At 41.4% G+C, this 19,993-nt stretch overlaps 2 protein-coding genes across 20 annotated transcripts in view; one reads left to right on the forward strand and one right to left on the reverse strand.

The window, feature by feature from the left end:
* The window catches only part of LOC110071785 (translocating chain-associated membrane protein 1-like 1), a 42,238-nt gene extending 30,731 nt beyond the window's left edge, over positions 1-11,507 (reverse strand). Inside the window, exon 1 of the mRNA XM_072996902.2 lies at positions 11,489-11,507. The gene's annotated coding sequence lies outside the window, so the exon portion shown is untranslated. The remainder of the gene's footprint in view (positions 1-11,488) is intronic.
* Positions 1-19,993, forward strand: part of ZMYND8 (zinc finger MYND-type containing 8) — a 102,364-nt gene that overhangs the window by 5,200 nt on the left and 77,171 nt on the right. For 4 of the 19 annotated variants that reach the window (XM_020779445.3, XM_078392685.1, XM_078392688.1 and 1 more), the window contains exon 1: positions 19,605-19,825. The exons of 4 other annotated variants lie outside the window; for them this stretch is intronic. Coding sequence is in view for 9 of the 15 variants with exons in the window: in XM_078392672.1 (XP_078248798.1) it covers positions 17,504-17,529 (26 nt within the window). In the remaining 6 variants the exon portion in view is untranslated. Of the gene's footprint in view, positions 1-14,242; positions 14,327-17,387; positions 17,530-19,186; positions 19,421-19,604; positions 19,826-19,993 lie in introns of those variants that run through there. 11 more of the 19 variants (XM_078392686.1, XM_078392676.1, XM_078392687.1 and 8 more) reach the window with 6 other exon arrangements.

The raw sequence follows: 19,993 nt of genomic DNA on the forward strand, positions 1-19,993 counted from the left end.
CTATTAACAGAAACTTGGTCTATAGAAATAAGGAGGTGAAGCTTTTTCTTAGCATAATGATAGACATAATCATTTGCTGATGTTTGCAGATCAAGATGTTGTTAAAAGGCAGAAACTAAAAAGAAGTAGACAACCTCTTTTTGGAGCCACAAAGGATCTGCCAAATAATTTTCTTCAGATGAGTGCAACTGTTATGCCTTTAGGAGTTTGCATAAGTTAAAATACTTGCTATATTAACATTGCAAAAACTCTGAAGAGAGACTGTTCATGCATTGAGGAACTGTGGTTGTGTGAGGCAAAGAGTCACCTCAACCAGAATCAGGAGAGTGTACTGTCCGACTCTCAAACAAAGAAAGAAGAGCAAGAGACAGGAGTTATAGAAAGGGAATTAAATAAATTAGAAGAGACTGAAGGGGGTGCAAATCAGGTGGGAAAAGAGGAAGATAAAAAGGGGGAAGAAGGAGGGGTGAGGTAGAAGCAAGTTGGGGAAGAGAAGAGAAAATAGAGAAAAAAGAAGAGCTTGTAGAGTTGAATCAAGAAGACCCTTGGACAGGAGAGTGGGTGGAATTCAAATTGTCCTGTGAGTACACTGAAAGGGAATGGAGACAACGGATTTATAGAAAGCCACCTTACTGGGGGGAGACAGAGGAAAGAAAGCAAAAGAAAGAGTAGAAAGTGTGTGTAAAGAGGGAAGAACAGAGAAGAGAAAAGCAGAGATGTATAGTAAGTCCAGAGACAACTCGTGGGTCCCGGCCCCTTCGGACCCCGACGGAGAACAGTTCATGGCTTGATAAAGGGGGAACACCAAGAAGGTTCGATGTTCAATCCACAAAATTGAAGTGGGCAGAGAGCATGTCAGAATTGATGGGTGCCAAACCCAAGTGGTCTCACAATGTTGCTAGTTATTCCCCGTTGTCATACCATGAAGTGATACCTAGTTTTAATAACGTTAAGACTTATGATTTTTTGTTGAATTCGGACGATGATAAACAAGACACAAAAATTGATGAAGGCATGTTAAATAATAAACAATTTTATTAGAAGAATTGAGTGTGACAACTGCTTCTTTGGACAATGTTAAGAAAAAGGAGGTAAGAAGGGGAAATGAAACCTACTAAAGTACAATCACTACTTTGGAACCTCCGTGCATATAGAAATTGAAATATTACTCTATTGTCTTTAGTGTCATTTAGCAATAGAGGTAACAGTTCAGAAGAGTGATGTCCCAGGCAATTCAAAAAACTTTCTTAATTTGTTTTGGACACCTGCAACTACAGTCTGTTCCACATTACTTAGATATAGTGAAAAGGGTGGAAATGTGCCTGTGATTGTTGAACCCATAAAAGATTTCATCTGTTGTACAATCGCTATAATTGGCTTTTGTAGTAAGTACAGTGCAGTATGAAATTCATTCGGACAACTTGTAATGTGCAACAGTTCCAAACAAAAACTGCATGGTTCCGAAATGTAACATCATAAGAAGATTAAGTTTTGCATCTTTTAAATTCTGTTCTTTTGGTACTGCCACAGATAATATTTGAGACTTCTTCAATATTTTTGTGGACATGTATTAGACATGTTCTACTGCAGTGATCCCCAACGTTTTTCCATCTGCGGACTGGCTGGTGAAGGTGGGGCACCCCCTGCGGACCGGCTGGTGAAGGCAGGGCACCCCCGTGCTTGGGCACATGCGCAAACAGCAGCACAGCACGGCGCTTGTGCAATTTAGGAGCGTGCAAGCCATGCAAGAAGCCCAGCGCAACCCTCGTCTCCTAGAGCTTCCCATGCAGGTGATCCGAGCCAAGCAGCCTTTCTGCCGGCTGTCCCCTTGCCCTGCAGCATTTTTCATAAAAGGAGACGGGCTGCCTCTGGCCTCACCACAGGACGCGGAAAGGGGGCTCCGCCTCTCCCACCCAGCAGGGAGGCTTGCACAGCGTGCGTGCGTGCTCTCCCACTGAGCAGTCCATCTCTCCCCCCATCCCTTTGCCCCTCGCCACACACACACACACTCCTCCCGATCCCCTCAGCGACCCTGCTCTTGCTGATGGCGGTGGCGCTGGTGTGGAGCTGCTGGCAAGGGAGGGCAGAGGGAGGGAGGGAGGGGAGCAGAGAGGAGGGAAGGCGAGACGAGAAGAGCGGCGGCGGCAAGAGGTGGCCCAGGGCAAGTGCACAACTGCTGCTGCAGCCCGGAGCCTAAATATACTGTACATGCAAGCTGGCAGCAGTCAGCCCCCACTCCACCCACCAGGAAGCAGCTTCTCCCTGAACCAAAAACACATAAGCAACAGCAGCAAAGACTGGGGAGGAGAGGGGAAGGGTATCATGCCACGTTGTTTCCTCCATCAGGCTGCTCCTTCCCCTGCCACGACACTTTCTTCCCCCTCCCCTCACGGGCCACTATATCAAAAGGGGCTTGCTTTTCCCCAGGATGAGGAAAACCAACCCACCTGCCCCCAAAAACATTTAATGCATGGGGGGAGGCGGGAAAACAACCCCCTGAAAGGGGCAAGGGTAAGAGGTCTTCTCCACCTGCACCCTCGTCCTCGCCAAGCCAGCAGAGCTTAACCACCTATTTCCTCTGGCAGTGGGGCTGGGTGGGGGTGGGGAAAGGAAGGAAAGCAGAGTGGTGCTGCTGGCGATGGTGGTGTTTTTTTTTTTTTTTTTTTTTTTTTTTTTTTTTTTTTGCTTGTTTGCCTGCTTTTGGCGTGAATCCCGGTGCCCCACAGGAGGGGAGGAGAGAAACAGACTCATTCTCTTTGGTCCTGTCTGTGGTCTCGTGGCTTGTTCGCCCACCCCCAGGTTAGGGCTCTAGCAGAAGCTGGAAGTAGCCCCTTTCCTGCCTGTTTTTCTCCCCTCTCCTCCCCTCCTGGGGGGGGCACCCGGATTCCCACCAGGTAGCCGCCCCCACACAGCAGCCCTTAGCTCTTCCCCACCACTGGGCTGGCCAGAAGGGCGGGGCAGCGAGCCCTCCTGGTGCACAGCATTGCCTTCTTGGGAAACTTTTGGCCAGTGGGGGGGGAAGGGGGGAAGCCAAGGGCTGCTGGGTGGAGGCGGCTAAGGGCTCCTACCTGGTGGGAGTCTGGGTGCCTCAAAGAAGGGGAGGAGAGAAACAGGCAAGCCAAGACGAGCCAAGAAAGGGAAAAGGAAGTGGGGCTCAGGCAGCAGGGGATGCTTTCCCTGCTGGAGAAGGAGGAGGCAAGGGCTGCCGTGAGCGACGGAGCCGCCACTGCAAGGGTGGGAGCGAGGCTCTGATTGGAGGCCCTGGAAGGTGAGCCGCACTAGGAGGATGCAGCGGCCACGGGGAAGCCGCCCTCCTGGAGCCTCGGAAGCAGGCGAGCAGCAGCGTGCAGCCTGGCCTGGCCCACCTTTCCCGCCTGGAAAGAGTCAGCCGGGCAGGAAACAGCAGGAATGCGCGTGCGTGTTCCACCCCCCTGCCGCTCGCCCTGGGTGGGGCGGCCCCGAGCCTGGTGGCTGGCTGTTGGTGTTCCCAGGCGGCCTGCCGCGCAGCAGCTTCCCCATAGGGAAGGGTCGCTGCGGGAACAGTTAGGAGCACTACACTCCCTGGGGCAGCGGGGGGAGACTTATGTCCACGGCCCGGTTCCAGCAAGCCCGCGGACCGTGGGTTGGGGACCCCTGTTCTACTGCATACTCTGTCGATACCCAGTGTGGTGCAGTGGGTAGAGTGGCAGACTAAGACTCTGAAGACCAGGGTTTGAATACCCAATCAGCCGTAGAAACTGACTAGGGGAGTGTAACTGGTAAAACTACTCCTTATATATCTCACTTACTGTAGCTTGAAAGCCTATTGGGGTTGCTATAAGTTGATTCCAGTTTGATAACATATAACAACAAACTGCATACAGTACTTTGCAACATGCTGGATAGGTGGCTGGGATATTTCCTAGTTAGCTATGGCCACACACTGCTTCAAATTGTTTTGGTGAGGTGATTAGTGCTTACTGTATTACATCAATTGCAACAGAAAACAAAGGGAAAATATACCCTCTACAATAATAAACTCTGTGGATGTATTGTGAATTTATAGTAATATGTAATAGGATCCTTATGATAACCTGTAAGAAATTTGTTTCTTCACAGATCAGTTATTTATGATATATCATAGTTTATTCCAGCAAGTAAGGATTAATATGAGCTTGCATTTATCAGCACTTCTTGGAGAAACTGTTTCTATTTCTTTTCTCAGCTAGCCACCATCTCTTCAGTTGATGTTTTTTTTCTTTTTAAGTGAAATACTGTATGCAACTTTTAAAATCAAAACCAAAATATTTAATTTCTCTACAACAATAATCATGTACGTATGCACGCTTGCTGCTTTCAATAGCGTGATTCTAATTGGGGTTGTTTTCAGATAACTCCAGCTGGAACAATATTATATTTTTTGCTTTTTTAAAATGTCACAGATCTCATTTAAAGAATATGTGAAACCAACAGTGGACTATATTATTAGGCCACCTTGCCACCTGCACTATGTCACTTTTTAAATCAGATGCTAAAGGTGTTTTCTTGGGATGTCGGTTCCATTGACATGAGTGGGACTTGTTTCCTAACAACAGTGCTTAAGTATTCAACTTCTTTCCTCTTATGGCATTTGTATTTAGAGGTAGGGAAAAAGAAATGCAGCCAGATGCACAGCTGGTGTTCTTGTAGGATATTTTCTGGCTCCATCTGGAGATGCTGGTGACTGAACCTTAGACCATGTCCTACTAACCAGCTACTGCCTCTTCCTTGTGGTCTCCCATTCAGATACCACTAAGGCCCAATACTGTTTAGGTAAGACCAGCATTTTGTCACTAGTATTGGTAGGTTCTTAAGACAAGCATGGATATACGCCTTAAGGCTTTGCCCCAAAGCTACCCCGTCCTTGGAAATCTTTGTCTTCAGACTGGTGAATTAAACCACAAGCAAATACCACTCCTGGCTTTAAAATAATTGTGCAATTCTGTAGTTATTTCTTCCCTAGGAGTTACTACTTTGTTTAGTTCCATGTGGATTGAATACATAAACTTATTATTAAGTTTGAATCTTACCAGTTCTAGAATGGAATTGGTATATGCTTTGAAGTGATCACTTGTATAAACTGTAACAGAATCTGAGCAGATGAATTTTCAGTGTGATATAGTGGACAGAATGGAGTGCCGCTGGCTACTAAATACCTAACTTGGCCATGGAAACTCACTGAAGAAGCAGAAATGGTAAAACCACTCTTTAAATATCTTAATTATCTTGAAAGGCCTATTAGGATCACTATAAATTAGTTCAGACTTGATGGCACAGAACAAAGACACAAACATGCAAGGAGCAGGACAACCGCATTTGCTTCCATCAGAATCATTCCTTCTTTCCTTTATTACACTTTTAAACATACTCTATGTGTGGCTGCCAATAAAAAGTGTCAGGAAACTTTGTCTAAAATGCAGCAGCCAGATTGCTCACTGGCATTGGTTACAGGGATCACATAACCCTACTCTTACTGCAGCTCCATTGACTGTCAATCAGTTTCTGGGCACAATTCAAAGTGCTGGTTTTAACCTATAAAGCCCTAGATGGCCTGGGTCTAAGCTATATCACGGTATCTCCCATTACGAGTTGGCTCAGGTTTAACATCATCAGGAGAGGTCTTTCTTTCAGTCCCACCACCTTCACAGGTGCTTCTGATGGAGACACAGGAGAGAGCCTTCTCTGTTGCTACTCCCAGACTTTGGAACACCCTCCCACAGGAGGCCATACTGGCCCCATCTTTACTGTCCTTCCATAGGCAAGCAAAGACCTTTCTCTTCAGGCAAGCCTTCCCTCAGTAATGAGCTGGATATTTAGTACTACTTGTGCTTCTCATTTTTGGGTTTTCCATTTCTCAGAGTGGCAGTTTTATTTTTAAAATATTTGTATACTTACTATTCTTAGCTTCAATATCGCCTTTTAATGATGTTAACCACTGTTGTATGCTCACTGTTTTCAATTTTAAATATTGTCTTCCAATACTACAAATTGCCTTGGGTCTTTTTCAAGGAGATAGGCAGGGATAAATAAATGAACAAACAACAAACAAACTGCCCATCTGACCAATGGTCTCTCTAGGTGCTGTATAAGAGAGAATAGTAAAACATGGAACAAGCAGATCAGCAATGCAACAAATATAATTTTTTTAAAGCCTTAAATTTACAATTAAAATTAAATTAAGATCAGGCAGTGGCAATAGATGTTAGATATATAGATTCAGCAAACTGTTAAGGTGGTGTACTTTGGAAACCCTTCCAAAATCAAAGGATTTTCAGGGATTTCTTAAAGGTTTCTAGAGCAGGGGCCAGACAAATTCATGGCAGTGGGTAATTTCATAGTAGAGGAGCAACCAAGGAGAAGGCCAGGCTTCTTTAGAAGATAATTAAAGTTGCAGCAAGATTTTTTTTTCTGATGTATGTTGTGAGGCTGGATGGTTAAATAGGAGAGGATTAGTGAGCAAAATAACAGTTCCGCCATGTCTTGCCTGGGGCACCTTTTTTGGTTAACTGAAGTTGACATGTCCCTCTGGGTACTAAATACTTAGCAATTGCTTTTTGATACAGGCTGTTTTTCGTCCCATTCAGAATATTTTTAAAACAATCAAGTTGGAACCTTTCCCCTTCCCAGTAAAGTATGAGATAATCCAGATACCTTTGTGTGAGAAGAAATATTTCAAGACAGAGAAGGGTCCTTCTAAAAGAGAACCAGACCTGAGTCACCCCTTGGATTTTTACAGTTTGGAGAGCGGTTCATTTAGCAGTATTTTTAACAGGGTTTTGCTGATTATTGGTCTCTTCCAGCTTTTTATTGTACGTTGCCCAGAGCCCTATTACAAATGTATGCTGGTGTGCATATAGTTGTGTAAATCATGAAAGCAAGTTGACACAAATTAACAAGTTGCCACTTCCATTTGCGGTTGTGTGCCCAGCAATGCAAATAACAAGAAACCAAGGTGATTGACTCAATTACACTTCTACCAGCATAAATCCCCAATAGAACATTGGGATTTATTAAACAGCTATCCCACATTTCCAGTAAAAAAGTGTTGAAGTCAGTTAACAATAGTATAAAATTATAAATAATTAAACACATAAATTAAAAAATCATTAAAATACATTAATTAAATCAAATACATATTCAGTACTTATTGTGTACAAAAATAATTGATTTTAAGTACTGTATGTGTGGCAGTACATCTTGTTAGAAATATCGCCCTTGCTGTTGTTTAATTAAGCATGTGCTGGACTTCACATTGAGGGAACACTAGGGGGTGCTATCTTTCTATTATGATAATTGTAGAAAGCAAATCGAGTGATTAACACTCTGCAATATTCTTCTCATCCACATGGACCAGCTTTCCCCCTTTCTTAAATCAGTGAGTGATATACTAGCTCATGGAGAACAAGAAGTTAGGCAAGTAAAGGGCAACAGTCTCATGAATATCTACAGCACAAGTGTCCATGTTTGGGCATGGTTTCGGACTAAGCTAAGCTTCAATTTAATCCAACAACATCTGCTGTAAATTTTAAAGGTCCAATCAGGAGGAATTGATGACAAGAATGTGCTTGTCAATTGCCTGACTAATATTGCATGATCAGCAACTTAAACATCAGTCTTATGGATACTTCCCTGGAAATAAATTCATTTTAATTCAGTGAAACTTACTCTAGACTTTACCTACAATAGTTTGCAGACTGAAAGTTTTTCTGAAACTTTCCAAGATTTAATCTGCTGCTACTTACTGGTTTACCTGGAAGGCTAGCTAATAGTAACCATGGTGTATTGTCCCTGATTTTTGACGGTGAGATTTAGTGTAGGAGACAAGGAGAAACCTGAAGCTGAAGGGAATGCAGTTGTTAATATCTACCACGTTTCCCTGAAAATAAGACCTAACCTGAAAATAAGCCCTATTATGATAGTATGATGGATATGGAACAACTGATTGGGAAAGGCTGTATATTGTATATTGTCCCCCGGCTTATTTAATTTATATGCAGAATACATCATGCGGAAGGCTGGACTGGAGGAATCCCAAACTGGAATTAAGATTGCCGGAAGAAATATCAACAACCTCCAATATGCAGATGATACCACTCTGATGGAAGAAAGTGAGGAGGAACTAAAGAACCTTGTAATGAGGGTGAAAGAGGAGAGTGCAAAAAACAGTCTGAAACTCAACATCAAAAAAACTAAGATCATGGCCACTGGCCCCATCACGTCCTGGCAAATAGAAGGGGAAGATATGGAGGCAGTGACAGATTTTGCTTTCTTGGGCTCCATAATCACTGCAGTTGGTGACAGCAGCCACGAAATTAAAAGAGGCCTGCTTCTTGGGAGGAAAGTGATGACAAACCTTGACAGCATCTTAAAAAGCAGAGATATCACCTTGCCAACAAACGTCCGAATAGTCAAAGCTATGGTTTTTCCTGTAGTGATGTATGGAAGTGAGAGCTGGACCATAAAGAAAGCTGACCACCGAAGAACTGATGCCTTTGAATTGTGATGCTGGAGGAGGCTCTTGAGGGTCCCCTGGACTGCAAGGAGAACAAACCTATCAATTCTAAAGGAAATCAACCCTGAGTGCTCACTGGAAGGACAGATCCTGAAGCTGAGGCTCCAATACTTTGGCCATCTCATGAGAAGAGAGGACTCCCTGGAAAAAACCTTAATGTTGGGAAAGTGTGAAGGCAAGAGGAGAAGGAGACGACAGAGGATGAGATGGTTGGACAGTGTCACCGAAGCAACCAACATGAATCTGACCCACCTCTGGGAGGCAGTGGAAGATAGGAGGGCCTGGCGTGCTCTGATCCATGGGGTCACAAAGAGTCGGACATGACTAAACGAAACGATGATAATGTGATAGTCAGCCATCTAGCCTGTATGTTTCTGTGTCCTGCAGGGTAGCGTGAGCATTGGACTTTGCAGTTTTTTTAAGTTAGAACTGTAAGTATCACAATACCAGCATACTGTTGCAAGGATCCATTAATTTATGCAGTAACCTCAAACCCATGAAGATGGCAAATATATTTTCTTCCTTTTCAAGGCTCAAACGGTTGATTTGTTTTGACAATGGTTGATTTAACATCTCTCCTCTTAGTTTTTATAAGCCAGCTGTGGAGAAACTGCTGCATCCAACTGATATCACTGTTCTGATAGACTTAGAAGCTTCTTTCAATGAGACAGGGATTTTCACTAGTTCACCCATCTTGTTACCATTTTCATACACCACCTCTTGCTCTATTTTGAGGGATCCTTCAACCATCCAAACTTGATATTGGGAGAAAGGACTGCACTACGTAGAACAGAAGGGAGTTGCCCAAAATTAAAGAAATATCTTTTGGCTGACACAACTCAAAATTGTGAGCCTTATTCAGTTCTGTGGCTTGGTAGGAGTTGCAAATAAATTAGCATACCTCTGCATTATGTTTCACCTCCCCCTTTAGCTATTTGAAGAGAATTAATCTCATGAATGAACTTTTTCCTTTTCTTGTTTTGGCATTTCACCTGAGGACAAGCAATAACAGTGTAACAGTGTAGCCAAAATAAGTATGTGTGCTTAAATGGATATGTTTGAGCCACCAGATAAATAACAAGCAGTTTGCTGTGTGGGCCAATTGGTGCTAAATTTCTTTCTGCTAGTACTTGGCTAGTATTTTTATTTTGGCAGTGGCAACAGGAGGTATCTGTTAGCAGAACAGTTACAACATTTAATTGCTTGCAAATACCTAGGAAACTCTCCTGCCAACATTAAAAATGAGATCTTTTCACTTAAATTGGTCAAGACTCAATGATGTTTAGCTGTAGCCTAGTGTCTAGAGGCTGATGGGGAGCAATTTGAACAGGTAATAAAGGGCAGCTGAACACATGCACTTTTTGTTTCCCTGTAATCTCTCCTAAATTTAGTTTCCTTGTAGCTGGGCTTATTTCTTTGATTGGAACCACCTGTAACAATTGTTTACTAACTGGAAGGCTCAGCATGTTGGAGTTCCTGGTTGAAGAGATGGGCTTGGAAGTTTTCCCACTGTGCCTCCCAGGAGAAAAGGAATCCTGTGCAGCCTTGGGCAAACTGCATAGTTCTGGAATGCTACCAGAAGAAGGGAATTGTAAACCACTTTTTAGTACTTTATACCTAGGAAATTTTGGCACTGTAAGTCCAAATTGGCTTGATGGTACATTATCATGGTTGTTAATGTTATTATTACAATGTTGAGGGAAGAAGTGAGCAAATAGACAGGGAAAATGATTGGCATGGTGCTTTTGGAATATAAGCAGTTACTCCTCTCAGCATTTTACAACTACATAGCATGTCCTGCATTTTAAGACACAAATTAGCACTGATATATGAACTTCAATACCTATTCAGTGGGATCATGGATAGTTGAGTGATAAAGGAATTGAGTCCATCAAAGCCTGCCATCCTTTATTTATTAAAAGACTCAAGTCACAATCTGATATTTGAAGGACAGTTTTAAATTTGAAAACCCTCAGGAACCTGTCAATGTCCCACATATCACATCACACACATTAGCCCAGTTTCCACAACACTGTATTCCAGGTGTGTTGCTGCCTGAGAAGTCTGGTATATTTGGAGAACATTGGCTTGCGGAAGCTGCTTTAGCCTGCTTCAATCCTCTTAGCGCCACCTCCCCTTGCGGCCGTATGTCTTTTTGGAATTATCATGCTCAAATTATGCTCAATAGCCTTTCCAATCCCAACAGTGTCCAAAGACTCTGCCTTCTGTAGGTAAATGAATATTTCTGTTTACCCAGAAGATGTTCATTGGTGAAACTCTTCATACTACACTGTCTTCTGTAAAGGTGGTTCAGAATATAATATAACCATAGATCTGCAGAGCTGGAAGGGGCCCTATGGATCATAGAGTCCAGCCCCTGTCAAGCCGGCACAGGGGGAGAATCAAACCCCATCCTCTTACTCCACAGCCAGATGTCTAAGCTACTGAGCTATTCAGCAGTTCTTTGACTGAGATTAGAAATATTGTTTTTTTCTGCTTGCAAACACTGATCAGTAAAATCCGGAAGGTGTTTAGTGGGGAAACTGCTTCCAAATGTAGCATTTGCTGTTCTACTTATTTCTAGAACAATATTAATTTATAAAACACATTCCTGCATGTCATGCAGAGTACTGCAAAAACAAACAAACAAACAAACAAATAAACAAACAAAACTTAGAGTAAATCAAGTGAAATTGATACGGTACCATTTTCAGAGAATCCATTCCTACAAACAATATGGATATACTGGACAAGACATCAAGGTCTGAGCACACCTTTATCTCATCAGGCATATCTTTTCAGCAAATTATGGTGCTAAAGTTAACAAGTCTCCTCTGAAAGAAGAGCTTACGAACGCTTGCTTTCTCCATCCTAGCAAGATGAGAAGTGAACATGCATTGCTAGAACAAACAAGCTATAAGAATGACACAAATATTGTTTTGGATAGATAATGCTTACATTTGACCTTCAACTTCCATGTGTGCTAGAAAAACTGGTTCATCTCAATCATGTGATTCAGGCTGCATGAGCTGTAGATAAAAATATCTGTCTTTTCAGGCAGGGTTAATAGTCTGATGTCTGGGAACAGTTCCAGAAATGCAAAAGCTCTGGCCAAGCCATTGATCTCTTTGAAACATGAGAACTAGTGGGTGGAGTCTAGTCAGATTATGGGATTGTCTGCTGTAGATTGCAGGGCAACTGTTTAGCAGTCTGAGGGCAGCTACAGCAAACATTGCAACCAAAGTTAATTAAAATGGAAGTGGAGGGAGCTTGAGAGCTCAGCCAGAATAAGATCAATAAGTACTAAGAATTCAAAATAAACAAGAACTTTCAGACCCCTCACATAAGGGAACAATAATGATTTTCAAACTGGGGTTGGGTGCTAGAGAAACGTGGGCTCAGGATTAAGGATGTCAAGTCAAGAGAGAGTTGAGAAACTAACATAAGAAAGTTGCTAGTTGTAACCAAAAACCTGTGTAGTACAGCCATATCCTATTCCTAGATTGGCCAGCTAAATGTCTCTGGAAAGCCCACAAGCTGTATCTAGTATTTAGAGGCATGCAAGAAATTTAGAGCACAAAATAATTTTGTTACAGCTAAGCAAGTTCTATTTTCCATGAGTTTTCATTGAGTGCAGCCTGATTCAGCATGAAGTGAGTTTCGGTGCACAAAATATATACAAATGGATTTTATTTGTCTTTAATGTGTTGCATGACTCCTAATTATTAAAGGCATACAGATTACTTAGTAGCTGTCTTTGATCCTGGAGGCAGTATGTTACCGTCATCACCAACAGGCACCCATATCCTGACCCTTCATAAATGTGTCTAGCATCCTTTTGTAGCTGTCTAGGTCTGTGGTAATCACCACAAATTCTGTAATTAGAATATGTTTTTGATACAGTGTACATTTTCTACCATTTTTATTGGATAACACCAAGTTCTAGTATTAGAAAGAGAGGAAATGTTAAGGTAAACAGAATGTCCATAATGAAATATCTCCATTTACTGGTTTTGAATTGCTTGGACGATTGCAATCTGATTGCCCCACCATCAGTTGTAATATGAGAAGAAAAGAGATCATGATGAACAGATCCTTTCCCTCCACTTTTTTTTTGCTTTCTATTAATGCATCCTGTTTGTATGACATCATTCCCATTAATGGTGAGATAAGATTGTTGATTGCTTATTATTGCTTATTCAAGTGAAAGTGCAGTGAGGCCACCTACTATAAGATAGTGGTTTATAAATACTTTAGAAACTCCCAAGGTTTGAAAATCAGGAGAAAAGTGAGGGTGGGGAGGCCTGAAAACACCCTGTGAGTCTCCAGGGCAAACAAAGGTGACAGGTGTCAGTTAAATGGAGGATGAAAAGAAACTAGGTGGTTGCCTGTAGCAGTGAGATGATGGAATAGGCCTGCTCAAGCTCCTTAAAGTAAATATATGGAGGATGGGAATTAAACCTGTGTTTAGAGATCATGCTGGCTTTTCTGTTTCATTAATCAGTTCATTTGCTAAACGATTCTTTTCTTTACCAAACAACAATTTGGCCCTTGTATGCAAAACAGCAAATAGTAAAGATGCAAATTAACACAAAAATTCAATAACAAAATGCTTTTTAACAGCATGTGTACATAAGTGATACATAGAAACAGTTTTGTTTAAAGAAACTCTTATTGTTCCCAGTTCATAGAGGTCTTTAAGGAAACAAACAAACAAAAAAAATCATACCTCTGCAAACACTCACTGAACCCGAAATTTAAGCTATTTACATCACTGTTGGTAGCTGGGAGGGGGGAGTATCCTTTTTTTCCTCCATGCCTTGTTACTATCTTGTTACTGCCCAACCCCTTGAACAGAACACACTTCTAGTTGTAGGGGTTTGTCTCTTTGATTAGAGTATCAGATTATTTACTACTGCAATACTGGATCGTCTTACACAGCAACAGTCCTTATGCATATCATTGTATGCAGTAATCTCTTCATATGCACCTGTGGAACAGGAAACACATGGATAGTCCATGGATGGAGCAAGCTTAAGGAACTTGCTTTTGTTGTAGTTCTGATTCAGGTTGTTAAATCAATAAACAGTAACAGTATTCCTGTGAGCTTTTTTCAACCCATCTGTAGTTGGTTGGATAGTTGGAAATGTGTGTGTGTTTGTGTGTACACACATACACACAAACAAACAAACACACACACACACACACACACACACACACACACAGACATATACATTTAGCATCAAATAAGCTGGAAAGATCATTCTTCCTGGAAGTCACAGTAGTCAGATTTGTGAATATCTGATATTTTGCAGAAGGGAAACCAGAAACAAAACATGTGACATATCAGTTTCCTCTACTATTAAAAACTCCTGCTTTAAAATTTCTGAGCTTATACATCCCCTAATAATTTTGAAATACCTTAGTGTGTGAGTAAAGTATTATTTGAAAACTCATACATCAGTTAATACTTTTCATGTTTTCTAACCTTGCCAGTGCAGGCAAACATTTTCCTTTTCTACTTGATTTTGAAAGGGAGTCTTCTGTCAACATTGGCTGCATATCCTATTCGTCCAGCAGACTCCATGACACACCAGGCTCTCATTTGGCACTGTGAACCATCTGCAGCAGCTCTATGACTCATTTGTAGAATGCATATTTGAGCAGGCCACTGCATGGCTGATGTTGCTTGTTTACTCAGCGCTTCTGCATTTTTTCCATTCTACCTGAAGGTGTCTCTGCAAATAACAGCTCTTGACTTCTCAGAAAACTATAGTCTTGACTGTATCAATTGGGGTAGGTGCCCTGTGGGGAGACCTCTAATTTGTGTCTTGTGAGGAGAGTTTGAAAAAAATAGTTTTTTGGATTCCAGCTTCCAGCATCTGACAGTGAATGTAGTCAGTGGGGTTTCCCAAGATTTGGCTGCAAGTTATAAGTAGTCTGTCTCTGTGTGTGTGTCATTTTCTGTGAACTGTTCTCACTTTTCTGCGATAGGCAGAAGGTGTTGTCTTTGGAGCTCTCTGTAAAAAAAAGGAGTGAGTGAGCATTGTTCTAGAGCTGTCTGATGACTTGTGTTTGATTTTGACCTATTCTTCTACATCCTTCTCAAGCCCCCTCTTTTCACTATTTTACTTCTTCCAAGCATTGATGATTAACATCTGTGACTTCAGCCCTTTATTTCTGCTTTCCTTCCTGTCCTCACCACTTTTCATTGTGTTTCTTTCACTTCCCCCACCTAAATGGCCACACCCCAGAATAGCAATTGGTTAAGGCCAAGCTTTTTATTGCAGGATAATAGAGCTTAATTCTCAGATTGCAGCAGGGGTTTCTTTCAGCTTCCTTAGCCTGAAGTTTGAAAATTTGCTTGCTTTCAGCCAAATAAATTGCTCCGATAAAATTATTGTTTTGCTTCTCATTTTATGGGGGCACAATACACAGAATCATTCTAACTTTGGTGATCAAACTCCATATTTCCTTCCCCCTTCCCTATTTAAAATGCTTAAGCAACATGTTTACCATAGTGAGGTGACTTTGTGATCAAAACAATATGAGCTACCTGAGAGGAGTCCCAATTAGTCTGTGTTTTTACTGGCACCCGAAGAGCCTTTGCTTCTACACAGCAAACCATTTTGTTGGGTTAGATTAGAAGAGCAGAACATGAGGCCTCAACTAGCAATTGCTGCTATTAAATTACTGTGTGATATGTGACCATATCCTCCCTCCAGGGACCTGAATGTGTACCTTTGGCTATATGCCCAGCCACTGTCAGTGCCACTGCAGTCCCAATGCCAGGACATGTTTTACCCAGAGAAGCAACTACACTCTGGTTTTATTTGTTTGAGAATGTTGCTCTTGGTATGAATAAAGATTTGCAACATGAGATGAAGTCACATGGGCAGCCTTTGACAGTGGACTTTGTCTCACTTTGTGCTTCAGAATCAATCTGAGGGTGAGAGTTAACGTGCAGTTTTTGTATTGTTCCTCTTGATTAGACTGGGTGATATTTTCCACATGTTATGAACACTACAGTATAGTACAAATCCTGTTATTGGGAGTTGTTTTGGTGGTGATGTGAATGCGTGGTCTTCTGGGTACAGCTGTTGGCGCCCAGATCTATCTAGCCAAGTACAGTCCAAGTGTAGTTAAAGTTAAGAAATGATGGCAGAAGTTTAATATATAAAGTAGCCTCCCATCAGCCCAAGCCAGGGTGACCAATGTTCAGAAATAATGGGAGCTGTAGTCTAAACCAATGTGAGAAATTTACTTCCCTTCACTCACTCTTATTTGTTCAATTTTTCCATCTGCCATTTTATAATGTGTGGGTTTTTTTGTTAGTTTGTTTGTTTCATTTTCTGTACGCCAACCCCGTTGCCCACCATTACATTCATCTATGGTTACCTCCTAATAGAAAGATGCCTGAGATCTGTGTTCACAGTCTCTTTGTTGTTTGAATGGAATGCTGCTGTTCTCTTCCTGCAAAAGGATGAATTATAGATGCAGACACTTGAACATACAGCAGAAGCTGATTGTGGAAGGAGGTTGGACACGGGTTGTGTGCGTTGTGATTTTCACAATCCCAAACTCCTCCATGCTTGCTTCCTTGTCAGCAAAGGGAGGTGGGATGAAGCTTGTTCTTTCATGAAGCTAGCTGTGGGCCTTTATTGCATTCTGAGTAATCTGAGGAGAGGGTTGCTGTGTGAAGTGGCAAACCGCAATGAAGAACCAGTGTGCTGTAGCAGAGAATTATAATGTAGAGTTGGTACAGTTTCCTGCTTCAGCAGGAAGGAACCTACCCTCCCTCAACCAGGATTCTTAGGCAAAGAGAGAGAGATTTACTTCCATATAAGCTATCTTGAATTCCTTTGAGAAAGTTGTCATAGCTTCTCTCCTAAGAGTCAGCATACGAAAATTTATATTGTGTCAGTGATTTATCTCATGATGCCTTTTAACCATTTTGTAGTAAACGCAATGGTGGTCAAAGAAGGAGGGAATCAAAGGCTGGCTTTTCTCCAGTCTTTCAGTGCTTTTGGTATAAGTGCAGATTTTTATTTGGTAATGGTCATGGTGGTTATGAAGTCCAACAATTGATAAGGACATTAATTATCATGGAACACAGTGAGTTATCTTGTGTGATGTAAATGGAGTGTTTTTTTTCCAGAAATGAAAAATACATGGAGACAGGGATAAGTATTTCAAACAGTCTTTTACTAAAGAGTTTTGATTTAAAATAGTGTGCTTGCAGTATCATTTTATTAGCTGTTACAGTCTCCTGTTAGTCTACACAGTGATCTGATAATTTTTTGTTTCCAGTGGTTTTTAGAATCCAAGTTGAGAGAATGGTCTGTTTATTTTACTATTCAGTAGCCTCTGCTGCAGAAAAATATCTCATTGATAAACAATGCTTGTCTAGTTCTTTTTCGCTGCTGTTGGAATTGCAACATAGCTTCTGTACACTGAGATAAACACTCTCAATCTTAAAGAGAAATGCGCATAGAAGGGCCTCAGTTCATACAAAGAATGTTTTTGTTCTGTTTTTATTTTCTGGGAAATTTATATTTAATTCCTCAGTCTGTAGGCTACCTTTCTAGTTTTACCATTCTTCAGCTTTCAGTGTGCTGCTTTAAGTGGCATATATGTATGCGATTAATTACAGTGTTCTGTTTCTGCAGTGTTTAAAAAGGAGCAAGCCAGGTTTTGCTGCTGTCTGTGCTAGAGAAATGTGTCTAGATTTTGAAAGACAAAATGTTCCTCTTAGGAAAAACTACAGAATTGTGTTCAAAGTCAGTGATACTTAATCACTGGTGCAGAGGTGGGGGGAGGGAGAGGGGAGCTTTTTGCTGGAAGCATACTGCTTCTTAGTAGCATGAGAGTTATTGTGAAGTGTGAGGGTGGTTGTTATTATAAGAAGACTTAACCACAGCATGAGGCATGGTAGTGTAGGATTATTGATTTATTAGATTATGCATTTAGATTATGCATATGGGATCCACAACCAAAAGGTTTGTTTGTGTTATTCGTGTGTTCATGGCTTGAATTAGATTGTTTACTGTTGAGATTTCAGGGAAATTATCATTTTAGTTGGCTTTCATTTAACATAACTTTTAAATCAATGTATTTAAGAAAACAATTTAAGAAATAGGTTGTGTTTGGTTGCTGGCCTTCGAAAGACCTTTCCATGGTCGAAAGTGCTTTCCATGGTGGATGTGCCATTGCCTGTTTATATACTATGCTTGTTTACTAAGCCCTTCCCTCCCTCAGCATTATAAGGCTAATTGACTGTTTCATTGTACTATCAGAGATTCGTACTCAGAGCTTAATTTCTTTTTACTGTCTCCTTCCACAGAGGTATTGTCTTATATTTGAAAGCTTCTGGTTGCCTTTAATTGGTATTCTATTCTGTTTGCAGACACATATTTATGTGCTCAGTAATATGTAGATGAAACTAGGATTTTTCTTGTTTAGCTGCCTTGTTTGTGAATACAGAGAAAGGTCAGTACTATATGTATGTAGGCATAAATGGAGGGTGTGTGAAAATCTGTTCTTTGATATGTTTCCTCTAGAAATGTTTCCCTTCCCACAACACAGCAATCTTTCAGCCTGTAATAATAGAAGTGAAACACAAGCTGTTTTAGAGAAGACGGAAAGCTAACTCCTTCATATGGACTGTGCTCAAAAACTGGCCCCGAATCAAACTGGTTGTTTGATTAATTATGTTTTAACTCTAACATAATCTCCCCCCTTTTACCCCACCACCAGCTTTTTCAGACTTTAAGAAGTTGAGATGAAATTTGCTGAATTTAGAGTGGACTCCTGTTGTCTCTCCTTGGGCTGAAAGCAGCTCTGGTATTTTTCCACACACTCAAACGAAGCTCTTCACAAGGCCTGTGCCTTAAAAAGAGCCGGATGGGATAGAGTTAATCGACAGGAAGCTGCAGCTGCAGCACACTAATAGGCAAGTCAGATTTTTGTTTAACTGACAACTTTAGAAGGCCTTAGGGGTGAGGGAAGGGCAGTTCTTTAAAAAACAGCATCTAGTACAGTTCCTGAAAAACAGCATTTTTCTGCATCCTCTATATTTAATTAGGAAAAAAGCATTGCAAGTGATTAAGAAGCCAGCCTCCTGCTTTATAATCCAATTTATGTTGTGTACATTGATAAGAACAACAACTACTACTCCACAATGTGAGTTCTTATAGCTCACTTAAGTCTTATTAAATTAATGTTTGTGGAAGAATCCTGTTTGCTTTTTGAGCTATGTAGATGTTATATAACAGATGAACCAGACTGCTTGGCCTTGATCCCTTAGTACAACTTTCATTATGTGTGTTGTTGCTGCTGCTGTGTGTATCTCTGTGTGTGTGCGCGCGCTGCTTCCACGTGCTGTTCTTCTTTTGCGTGTGTGGCCGCATCAGAATTGTTGTTCTCTCTGTGAAGGAAAAACAGCTTTTGTGACCCGAGAAAGCCTAGAGGTTTTAAAAACCTCAAGCAGAAGCAGTAGATGTGGTCTGAGAAATATTTCATTTAGGCTGGCATGTGGTGCTCAGTTTGTTCTGCTTGAAAATCTGCTTTCTGCAAGAGGTTTGCATCTGTGTGGTTCTCCTTTTAAGTTTCTTTTGCTGAAACAGGCCTAGTTTAGCCTGTCTTCTCTGTGCACAGGATGGCTCCTGCTTGCCAGAGCTGCACAAAGATAATCGCTCAGGAAGTGTTTCAGCCAATCCCCTGAAGCTTTACATTCAGATTTTCCAAAGTAGCCAATCCAGGATTAGCTTTTATTAGGAAGACAGATCATCAAGCTGAAGTGCCAAGCCCTTTCTGTCTGAGTACTGAGAGCCTGTCCTCCATGTTTTATAAGTATTGACATAACACTGTGTTAACAATGCATCCACAGAGGTAAGCTTTACTTTTTTACATTTTTTTCTCTGAAACCTATGAGTTGTGGTTTAACAGTGTGATTCTCTGTGATCTGTCGCGCAAAACTCACCCCACAGCACTTCATTAAGTTGAAAATGTTTAAATTTGCTTTCTTGGGTCACATGGTTTAGTAGCCATTAGCCATAGCTTTATTTTACAGACTGGCAAAACGTTTGCATACATACTTCTTCACAAGGAGATGGTGGTTTTTCGAGCTTGTCAAGATACTGTTCTTCCAAAGCAGCTTTCTGTGTCTGAGCAGTTTGCCTGCACTATTGTCTGTTGTGTCACATGCCTGCTGAAGAGAAAATGGAAGCTAGGGAGCAGATGCATTTAACTGCCCTACAGGGAGACAAGCAGGGATAATGGCAGGCAGCAACACAGGCAAGTTTACCTTTTCAAACCCTGAAAAGAAGAGCTAAGCTAAGTTATCCCTGATAAAATATGGGATTTTTAGCCATCTGGACTGCAATAGATAGTGCTAATGGGAGATTGAAGATACTGGGCCTAAGTGGTGGGGTGCTATTGCATCATGTTTTAATGCAATTTTGC

Source organism: Pogona vitticeps, chromosome 4, assembly GCF_051106095.1.
Source record: "Pogona vitticeps strain Pit_001003342236 chromosome 4, PviZW2.1, whole genome shotgun sequence".
In the NCBI taxonomy this organism is placed as follows: Eukaryota; Metazoa; Chordata; class Lepidosauria; order Squamata; family Agamidae; genus Pogona; species Pogona vitticeps.